At 33.2% G+C, this 11,477-nt stretch overlaps 2 protein-coding genes across 5 annotated transcripts in view; both read right to left on the bottom strand.

The window, feature by feature from the left end:
* Positions 1-279: 279 nt before the first annotated feature.
* Positions 280-1,581, bottom strand: LOC125853610 (probable xyloglucan endotransglucosylase/hydrolase protein 10). Its single transcript, XM_049533340.1, has 4 exons — positions 1,391-1,581; positions 1,194-1,294; positions 922-1,115; positions 280-725 (listed from the first exon to the last, which is right to left on the bottom strand). The coding sequence occupies exons 1-4, from the start codon at positions 1,572-1,574 to the stop codon at positions 323-325; spliced, it is 882 nt and encodes a 293-aa protein (XP_049389297.1). The 5' UTR covers positions 1,575-1,581; the 3' UTR covers positions 280-322.
* Positions 1,582-3,340: 1,759 nt separating this feature from the next.
* LOC125853609 (probable serine/threonine-protein kinase PBL15) overlaps positions 3,341-11,477 on the bottom strand; it is a 12,283-nt gene continuing 4,146 nt past the window's right edge. The window contains exons 4-7 of one of the 4 annotated variants that reach the window (XM_049533338.1): positions 10,810-10,931; positions 10,567-10,696; positions 9,156-9,490; positions 3,341-3,378 (exon numbers count right to left, since the gene is read on the bottom strand). In XM_049533338.1, the coding sequence (XP_049389295.1) occupies positions 9,192-9,490; positions 10,567-10,696; positions 10,810-10,931 (551 nt within the window). In that variant the 3' untranslated portion in view covers positions 3,341-3,378; positions 9,156-9,191. Of the gene's footprint in view, positions 3,379-5,771; positions 6,163-6,680; positions 6,811-6,915; positions 7,038-9,155; positions 9,491-10,566; positions 10,697-10,809; positions 10,932-11,477 lie in introns of those variants that run through there. The other 3 variants (XM_049533339.1, XM_049533337.1, XM_049533336.1) reach the window with 3 other exon arrangements.

Raw genomic sequence — 11,477 nt, 5'->3', positions numbered from 1 at the left:
AAAAAAAAAAAAAAAGATTTCCTTCTTTAGAAGCCAGCAAAATCATTCTTGAAATCACTTATAAAGATGAAAAGAGGAAAGTGTGCATTACACGAAATTAGGAAAAGCTGATGTACTTAAAATCATCACTTTGCTTCATAGGATAAAGATACTTTGATCCAAGGACCTTCATAAACTTTTTGATTTAATGCAAAGAACAAACATAAGAGTACATAAAGTCAAAAAGAAAAGAATCTTTTCTTATTATGCATTGTCCCAAGAGACGTTAAATTTAGTCCATAAAAATATAATCGATCGATTTAACATTGCTCGTCCAATTTGATTAATACTTTGGAAGAGAGCACTCTATGGGCATATTATTTTTGAAACGTTGATTATCCATACAATAATCATATGTCAAATGATACTTTCTAACCCATTTAAACAATCTTCTTTGTGTCCATGTCAAAGTACTAGATTGCCCCTTATTCCACCAATGATTTTCACTTTCTGCTCTGCAAAATCTTGCATTCCCTTTCCAAACACAAGCATCAATTTTGTAATTTCCCAATGTGGCCACAAAGGGTGCTTTTGACCAATCAATTTTTGTTTTTCCACCATCTGTTGCCCAATCTTCTCCATTCCATATGCTCATTTTGAGTTCCATTGGCTGCCAATGTGGATATTTAGCTCCTTTATCTGCATGGTTTCTGTATGTTCTAATAGGTACCCAATCTACCATGAACCTGCCCAAAAATCGAAAATGAGTTGCACGTGTGATGCACAAAATGCACCTATGAAGCATATGAGATCGATGCACACAGAAACTAACTGTTGTACTTTTATTGGATATATTTAAGAACTCTTATTAAAATTTGGCGTTAAACCACCAATTTCATTGATGATTTCAGTGATAAGTATTTAAAAGATCAAATGGCTTACACAATTTGGTGAAGGTTCCATAGAATAGAATAAGTGTGGTAGTCTTGTGTTGGATCAAACCACAAATTGATTCGTTGTTCTCTATCGTCAAATCCATCAACATAAACATTTGTTTGAAGAGTATAAGGTTTTCCAGCTACATTCCCCAGAAATTCAAAATCTACCTCATCGCGATTCGGTTGACCCGAAGCTAACTGCATATATATATACGTAATTCCAAATTCATCAAAAAATTTAAGAAATATTTGATAATTAATCATTTTTATGCTTACATAGAATGCTACAACAGTGCCTGCTGAATTTCCTGGTATCAACTTAATTTTCATGTCGAATTGACCAAATAAGTACATATCCTTTGAAGCAATCTCTGTACCTGTTAATCAAACGAAAAGTATTCATCAAATTAACATTGTGTTCATAGCCAAAATAAATAAATATATAATTTGCGTTTGAATTAATTAATAATTACCAGATTCCTTGTCAAATATCAAGCTTCTTGTACGGCCATCAACAGAAGTGTTTATATGGTTAGGTGAATATGTTACGTAGAAATCCTTATTATAATCTCCTGTAGAAACTATAGAAGCTAATGCAATATGAGATAAGTAAATAAAATAAGTGACCAAGAAAATAAATCTAGAGAAATGATTCATTTTTTTCTTGGAGAATATATCAAGATTTGAGGATGAAGAAATAGATAGGGATAATTGAAAATATATATATAGGTGGAATTGCATGGGAATTAAGCTAGTGAGACAAGAAAGAGGAGAACCCATAAGAGTTTTGTTTAAGCAAGAATATCTTTAATACGAAGCAAAGGATATGCTAGCTATTATCAAAAGCGGCTTAATAAAATTTGTGGCCTAAAACTAAATCTGGCTAGATGTATATTTTGAGAATAAAGTCATGAAGCTGCCTTTGATCAATATTTGTTTAAATTCGAATATTGAGGGTAACTACTAATTAGTCTTAATATTTGTTACTAATCTTTTTCCAATGGACTTCACTCTCCCCATCATCATATATTTTGGGACAAATTATTTAACCACACTCCTTTACTTACCTTAATATCCATTTGTCCCTACTTATTTCAAAATTTTCAAAAATCCCTTATTTACCTATGTATCTCGCATGTATCCCGTGCACAACACTATGTATCCTGTGCACAACACTATGTATCCTGTGCACAATGTTATGTATCCCGCTTGTATCCCGTGCACAACACTACGTATCCCGCAATGTGGAATGTATCAAACCTAATGTATCTCGTGCACAACGCTATGTATCCCGCTATGTGGAATGTATCAAACACTAATGTATCCCGTGCACAATGCTATGTATCCCACAAACATCATTTTTAAAGGATTTTTGGTAAATAGAAAACTAGAAGGGATAGAATGTTATTTAGTACTTATAATATGTGGTTCCTATAATTTATACTATATTTTGTGTTGAGCCCAACATGATTTTCAAGCCCGGCCCAGTCTAGTTGAAGAAAGATAAGAAAATTCTTGGGCCCAAGTCCTTTTAAAAGATGGAAAAAATTATGCGAAATGACAAACATTTACGGTATATTATTTAATTTAGCTATAGTTTCGGATATTTATGATTCGCAGCTACGGTTAATTCTTAAATTTTACTATTTATGATTCAGTTCCTAATTGCATAAATCCAAAATGCGTATCTGATTGTATAAAATCATAATTTGTATATTCTTACCCTATCTATTTGTATATGATTTGTTGATACATTTGATTTGTATATGTTAAAGAAAAATCGTAATAAATTACCATGTTTATATATTGGCAAGCGAAATATACAAATGGAGTTCTAAAAAATTTCTAAATGTATAGATACGTAATGTGTATATACTTACCATGTTTGTATATTCGCAAGTGATATATACAAACGAAAGTACTCATAACAAACGAAACTATAGGTATGGAGCGTAATTAAGCAAATTGTAGCTAAGGAGACTTATTAAGTTTAATCTCTTTCCTATTTATGAGATTTTCTCTATTGTTTAACGTGACTCATAATAAACACTTGAAAACAGGCGCAAAAATTCTTCTAAATATTTGAGGTGAAAGTTTTTAATATAAACACTTTATCACGTGCATGTGCTCAATTGAAAGATCCTAGTTCAATAATCTAAATAAATTCATTAACAAATTAACAGGTAGGGCTAAATTTAGTTTATCCCAGACATTTGGTTGATTTACTCATACAGGTAGGGCTAAATTTGGATGGGCCAAAATGGTCGTAACTAGGAGTAGAAAAATTAAGTAGATTGCATACTAATTGAAATCAAACCATATTGAAGAAGGAGAGTTCAAAATACCTTTTAGCGACAATCATATGATGTTTAATTAATAAAGCTAGAAAAAAGAGATCAAAAAACCTAATAGCAAACTTTACTACAAATTCAGTAAACTCAAGTGAAATAAAACTATTCAACTATTTAACTGCTCTCTTGATTAGAGTTGTTTCTATAGAAGGAATTAACTTCTCTGTCATGCTCCTGCACAACACGTAAGGTCTCCATACACTCAATAACTTTTTTCATATTTGGTTGTTTCTTTGGTTTATCTTCTATATACTGTATTGCAAGTTGTGTGATTATAGTTCCATCGAGAGGATCACCCACAAGATTTTGGTGGACAATTGAACGCCGAGACTTGAACTCTCTCAAAACCCACATATTAATTGCATCGTCTCGGTCTCTTGTATCCACACCAACTCTTATGTTTATCAAATTTACGAGCAAAATATCAAAGACAAAGACATCAGACCTAACAGTAAACGTATCTGTAAAGTATTTGACAAATTATAAAAGAAGAGACAGAGACATGCAGTTGCAAAAAAACGGTTGAGGAGATGATTATCAAGGAAATCGGGCTGAGGAAAAGGAATTATTTTTTTCACCATGCATCTGCACAACCCGTAAGCCCTCCATAATCGCAACAACTTATTTCAAATTTGGTCATTTTTTTTGTTACTCTTTTACCCAATGTTTTATAAGTTGTATACAACTCTATCAAAAGGACCTTGGTGGACAGGTGAACACCGGACTTAAAATTTTGGTGGACAAGTTGAACACCGGACTTGAACTCTTTCAAAACCCATAAATCAACTGCTCTCTCTTAGAGATTTTCATACTCAACAATTATTTTTCTTATAAAGTTTAAGAGCAAAACAACAAACACAAGAACTAAGTTTAAGAGCAAAACAACAAAGACAAAAACTATCGTATCTAACACTTAACATATGTGGAAATCAACAAGAAAAAAAAATATAATATATAAATTATACTTCAATAACCTTAAGCTCTCCTCAATTACATATCTGCAAGTTATCTCACATCAGATCAAACCTGAATATTACTGGTTTGTTGGTCTTATATTTTAAAATAAAACAACAATCTCAAGCTAATGTAACAACCATTAACATAACCTTAGATATAGTTGTAAAAAAATAATTTATTTATAAGAATAATTAAGTAATTTAATTCAGAGTTTTAAAATATTTTATATAAAAGTAGATAAATTTTCATTCATTTTTCAAGGTGGACTTCTTAACACTCCCCACACGCCTAGACTTCATTACCAGTATCTCCCATGTTTGAATTTCTGCCTCCATTCCCCACCGAAAGCACACAATCAAAGATGGTAAATAAGAATAAAGTTGTATTCACATTAGCATAATCCATTTGTATTCAAGTATAAACATGTTTATATTGTTGATTAGTTAATATATGAATATTTTGATATCAACAATGAATATTTTTTTTTCATTGTATTCCATGTATGTATATTTAATAGTTGTATTCATTGGTATAATAATTGTATTTAATATATGTTTAATCAAATTGTTTGTATTCTATGTATTTTTTAGTTTCCATTTGCTAAATGTATACATAATATAGCAGTTCTCAATTTCCTGTCAAAGTATCTATAAAGTATACGGTAATTAAATTCATACATTTTGATAAATATGTATGTAGAAAAACAGACAGTATGTATTAAATCGTTCTATTGAATCAGCACATGCAAATACATACAAATCACAATACATCTCATGATTTTGAAGGAAAAGCTTAGGTGCAATTTGATAATTTTAAGGATACATGTTTTGGTGTATACATCCGTACTTTATTATAATGGAAAGTTTGGATGGTAGTCTAATAATGGAAGTTTGTGAGTTCAAGGGATGTAATTTAAGTGCTTGCCATTTTAAAGACAAAAAACACCTTAATTGGTGCATTATAATTGTAGTTGTATACAAGTATATAATAAAAACTTACCTTTTATACAATGAATACAATCGGATATCCACCATAATTATAGCTACGTAGCGTAATTAATATAATTATAGCTATTCAATTACATAAACTCTTAAACTATAGTCATTTCTGCAAGTTTCTCTTATACAATTGCTTCTTTTGTATATGTATAGCGAAATATACATATTAATAGTCATAGCAAACGTAAAGTTTGCTATGAAGCGCAATTTGCAAACTATAGATAGCATACAAATATGATTTTTATGTTTGCTATATGTGAAAGTTGCTCTTGTTCAAATTGATTGGGTCAATATGTTTTTAAGCTTTCAACATATAGATCTGTAAAATCTCAAGCATGTTCCAATTGATTCTGATGTATATAATTAACAAGAGGTGACATTGTTTAATGTGACTCATAATGAACACTTGAAAACATGCGCAAAAAATTCTTCTTAATTTTTGAGGTGAAAATTTTTAATACCTTATATGACAATCATATGGTGTTTAGTTCATAAAGCTACAAAACGAGATAAAAAAACCCGATAGCAAAACTTACTACAAATTCAGTAAACTCAAAATGAAATAAAACTATCTATCTATCTAACTGCTTTCCTAATTAGAGTTGTTTCTATAGAAGGAGTTAACTTCTTTGTCATGCTCCTGCACAACACGTAAGGTCTCCAGACACTCAATAACTTCTTTCATGTTTGGCCGTTTCTTTGGTTTATCTTCTATACACTGTATTGCAAGTTGTGTGATTATAGTTCCATCGAGAGGATCAAAACCTGGATCACCCACAAGAGTTTGGTGGACAACTGAACGCCCAGACTTGAACTCTCTCAAAACCCACATATTAATTGCATCGTCTCGATCTCTTGTATCCACAACAACTCTTTTGCTTATCAAATTTACGAGCAAAATACCAAAGGCAAAGACATCAGACCTGACAGTAAACGTATCTGCAAAGTATTCGACAAATTACAAAATAGGCTAGAAAGAAGAAAAATAATGGCGATAAAGTGGCGAGGTAGACACAACCAATGAAGCATTCATTTTAAACACAACACTATATATACATATCAATTGCCTCATTTCCTTCTATTTTCTTCCACATCCCTTCATTTCAAACATAACATCAACTTCTATTAAAACAAACATTAGGAAATTGAGGAGAACAACAGCTACTGAGATCAAATGTCTCCAAAAACTTCTAAGGAAATAAAATTGTAGGCACCTCCAAGAGAAGATATTACTTTCAGTATCATGTGACAATGACAGCAACAATAATGAAAATAACACTATGTTTTTTTTTTATGACGGTGTTGTCTGTACCAGCGTTCCTCCACTATTTCCCTGGGGTACTTGTCTACTACCAAGTACCAGGTAGGACTCTGTCCACCACACCATTTGATGCAACAATGAAAGTAACACTAATGTTATATTTAGTGGAAACAAAAGAAAAGAACTAGAACCATACCAGGACCATGTGTAACGAGGGATCCATCAATGTAGCCATATGGAGCCAATCTAAAATCCGATGCACTGATTTTATTACGCAGAACCCCTCCAACTAACAGACCGAACTCATACATAATTGGTGTGAAATCCTGGAGATATGAAACACAAAATATCTTCAGTCACACAAATTACTGAATACAACATAATAGAATTAATTATCTTGACAACCAAAAATATTGAACAACAAAATGTACCTGATCAACCACAATGTGATATGGAGCAAAGTTGCGAATGAGGTATTTCCTATCATGCAGATAATTAAGCAAGCGAGCTAATGTAAGGGCTATCTTAATCCTCTGCATCCAATTGAAGTCACCTGAACAAGCAAAACCAGAACAGTAATTGGAATGTCAACATCTCTCCTACTGATTCACTGCATATCATGTCTCCATTGCCACCCCACATTTGTATTCCGGTAATAGCTACTTTGCCTTATTAACGACTACAGTTCCTTAAGATACATATAAGAGTAGTAGAAGTGCACCTCGAGTAATTAAGTTCTCCAATGTATCATGTGGATTTAGATCATAAACGATCCCCAGGGTCTTTTCCCCGCGACAATATCCAATCACTTTCACTATGTTGGGATTTCCCCTAATCCTTGAAGCTTGCAAAATTTTCAGTTCATTCTAAACAAAGAAAACAATTGGTAAAGGTAAGGAAACAAGAGAATGAGCATACACAAACACAGACCTCAAATCTTTCCAGTGTGTCGTCGCCTGTATAGTGATACACGTTTTTATTATCATATATAATCTTGACAGCAACATCCTTGACATCAGAACCAATGTGCATCTTCCCACGATAGAGCTTTCCTAACTCGGTGACTCCAACAAGATTTTCGGAAGAAAATTGACTGGTAAACTGGTTCAGATCCTCTGGTGTGAGAACATGATGATCGTGCTCCATTATGAAATCCTCATCCTCATCATCACTCTCAGTGGGGCATTTCTTTTGTATGAGAAGCAGACAGAAGCATTCTGTTAATAAACTAGTGAATAAATTACAAGCGAGAAAGGGAAACTTCTGTTAGAAACAATAATACTATATCATCTTAACTACGTACTATTATTGGTATATAGTAATATATTCTTAGATCAAATTACATTTTATGTGTTATGCAATACACTCTTGCTATATACCCTACAATAATTGCAATCCTTGCCAAAGTAGCTATTCAGTATATATCCAAAAAGCATCATCCATGTTTGAATTTCTCCCTCCATTCCCCACACAATGAAAGATTGAAAATAAAATAGAATTGCAAACAATCAAAAAATTGAAATGTAATTCTATATACAGAAGATCAAAGATACCACCAAAACCCTAGAAAAGCAAATACATTAAGATAACTAGATATAGATCGAAGATACCGACCAGCAACCCATCGGCGAGGCATGATTCTTTTCCGGAGACGCGGAATTTAGGAAATGGGAATCAGACTTTTTAAAAAATCTTTTGAGTAACTTTTGAAATTGTCAAATCAATCTTTTTTTTTTGAAGAATTTGATATTTTATCTCATGATTTCAAATCACAAGATTAAATCGTATTGATCACCTTGTGGTGCAAGTAAATTTTGAGTAAGTCAATAAATCACCATTTATTAGCTCAACTCATTTTAATCTGTCCATTTGGGACCCACTACTAAAAAAACAGTGTTTAGCAATGGATTAATAATGATGAATTAAGTACGAAATTAAGATTTTATAGCAAATATAACAAGTAAACTTTTGGTTTATTAAATAGCGTCGAATTGTTGATGAAATATGTATTCCATCACTATTTATTAGCGTGAAAAAAATGGCATTTTTTCGTGAATATAACAAATAATATTTTTGGTTTATTATATAGCGCCGAATTGTCGATGAAATATGTATTCCGTCGCTATTTATTAGCGTGAAAAGAATTGCATTTTATTGCGAATATAACAAGTAAATTTTTGGTTTATTATATAGCGCCGAATTGTCAATGAAATATGCATTCCGTCGCTATTTATTAGCATGAAAAAATTGGCATTTTATCACGAATATAACAAGTAAAATTTTGGTTTATTATATAGCGTTGAATTGTCGATGAAATATGTATTCCGTCACCACTCCTGCTCTTTCCTGCTTAACCATCCATACTCCATTCTTATTACGCTGCACATCCACAACTTAAAACACTTGTCCTTTTAACGGCAGGTATTTTGTCAACTACAACGTCGTACCAGTTGACCACCACCATTTATCTTGCCACTTTCGTATAAATGTGTAAATACGCATAAGCAGTGAAGTAAACTAATTCTCGCCCTATCAATATTTGTGACAGTTATCGCCTAATATAAATTGGGCCCGTGCGCGCGCAGGCAACCGCGTATATTCATATAAGTAAGAGATAAGTGGTAATAATTTCTCAAAAGAGTAGCTTGTCCCATACATTTGGTTGATTTACTCTAGAAGTATGCACATTAATTTCTTCACCATGTTCCTACACGACATGTAAATCCTCCAGACGAGCAACAACTTCTTTCATATTTGGTCGTTTCTTTGGTTGCTCTTCAACACAATGTTTTGCAAGTTCTGTTATTGCAACTCCATCAAGATGATCAAAACCTGGATCACCCACAAAACTTTGGTGGACAAGTGAACATCCAGGCTTGAACTCTTTCAAGGCCCATAAATCAAGTGCCCTATCTAAGGGGTTTCCATACTCAACAACTCTTTTGCTTATAAAGTTTAAGAGCAAAACACCAAACGCAAAAACATCAGACTTGACACTGAACGTATCTGCAAAGTATTTGACAAATTACAAACATGGTTATAGGGCAACGAAAAGCAGCTTAAGCAGGAAAGATAAAAGTAATAACAATCTTGAGTCTTGACTTCTCAAGTAAGTAGCACATGATTTTTTATTTTATTTTTGGAAATGCAAAGAATGAAGCACATCAAAAACTACAAGAATAAATGAAACCACAAATGAAAAGGGAACATAAAAAAATGGAAATCAACAAAAAAATATATATATATAAAAACAATACTTTAATAACTATAAGCTCTCCCCAACTACACATCTGCAAATTATCTCACACCGGATCAACCACTACTATTATTGGTTTGTGAAACTCAAGGGTATATTCATTTACAGTGGAGAGGAAGGGAATGGAAGAAAAGAAAGGAGTGGGAAGGATGATTCATTTGAAAACAACAACAACAATATACCCGGTTTAATCCCACAAGTGGGGTCATATACGGAAGGTAGGATGTATGCTGACCATATCCCCTCCCTCCCCATACCTTTGTGGGGTAAAGATGTTTCAATAAACACTTGACACATGAACACATTACCAAAAAGGCTAGAACGAAAACAAAAATTAACGGCAACAAACTGGCAAGGTAGACAACCAATGAAGCATTCATTTCAAACACAAAACTACACAAATCATTTGCCTCTTTTCCTTCTCTTTTTTTCTACATCCCCTCATTTCAAACATAACGTCAGCTTCTGTTAAAACGAACACAAGGAAATTGAGGAGAACAACAACTCAAAGAAAACTACTGAGAAATGTCTCAAAAAAAACTCTCAAGGACATAAAATTGTGGGCACCTCTAAAGAAAATATTACTTTCAGTATCATGTGAGAATAAAATAACACTATTTTTTCTTTCTTTTATGAAAGTGTTGTCCGCACCAGCTTATGCTTTCCTCCACTATTCCATTGGATACTTCTCTACCCGCAATCCCACATAGATACCGAGTAGCGGGTAGCACTTTGTCCACCATACCATTTGATGCAACAACGAAAGTAACACTAATTCGCTAGTGTTATATTTGATGGAAACAAAAGAAGAGAACTCGAGTCATACCAGTACCATATTCAAATATGGATGCATCCATGTAGCCATATGGAGCACATCTCAAATCTGATTCATTGATTGTATTACCGAGAACCCCTCCAACTAACAAACCCAACTCAAACATGATTGGCGTGAAATCCTGGAGAGATGACACGCAAAATATCTTCAGTCACTCAAATTACTTAATACAAACATAATAGAATCTAGACAACCAAGAATATTGAACAACAAAATGAAATTTCAATACTGTACCTGGTCAACCACAATGTGATATGGAGCAAAGTTGCGAATGAGGTATTTCCTATCATGCAGATAATTAAGCAGGTGAGCTAATGTAAGGGCTGTCTTAACCCTCTGCATCCAATTGAAGTCAGCTGAACAAGCAAAAACAGAACAGTAATTGGAATGTCAACGTCTTTCCTACGGATTCTTGGATAAGGAGATTCACTGCATGTGTCTCCTCCCCACGTTTGTATTCTGGTAATAGCTACTTTACCCTACTAATGACTACAGATCCTTTGCTCAAAGGACTCACTATTGCCTTGGTTTGAGCCCAAATATAGCTATAGCAAACGTACTGTAACACCCCAGAAAATTTTTGAACTAAAACCCGAACCTTTCTTCGTAGTGAGTGAGATTTTTCCAAGGAATTAAAAATTTCTTAAGTGTTAAGGTCACTAGATGTAGCACCTTGAGTTCCAAAAAGAATTAAATTGGAATTTTGCAAGTTAAGTTAAGTATGAGTTTTGGGTCGACTTCAAACGACCATAACTCCTAGCTCAGGATGAGTTAGGTGTTCTACCAGATACCGTAGGAAAGATCTTTGAATTATCTTTCCAACGCCGCTGAGTTTGCTAAGTTTCGAGGTCGGATGAGTGAGATATGACCTTTTGAAGTTAGGCTGTCCAGTTAAGGAAAGT

This window comes from Solanum stenotomum, chromosome 1, assembly GCF_019186545.1.
Source record: "Solanum stenotomum isolate F172 chromosome 1, ASM1918654v1, whole genome shotgun sequence".
Lineage (NCBI taxonomy): Eukaryota > Viridiplantae > Streptophyta > Magnoliopsida > Solanales > Solanaceae > Solanum > Solanum stenotomum.
This window is presented reverse-complemented; position numbering and strand designations above follow the sequence as displayed.

Bases quoted from the DNA above. Each gene is read 5' to 3' on its own strand.
- LOC125853610 (XM_049533340.1), bottom strand. From the start codon at position 1,574: ATGAATCATTTCTCTAGATTTATTTTCTTGGTCACTTATTTTATTTAC. The intron at 1,295-1,390 runs GTAATTATTAAT...TTTGATTAACAG, and splicing joins GATATTTGACAAGGAATCTG to GTACAGAGATTGCTTCAAAG. The intron at 1,116-1,193 runs GTAAGCATAAAA...ATATATATGCAG, and splicing joins GCACTGTTGTAGCATTCTAT to TTAGCTTCGGGTCAACCGAA.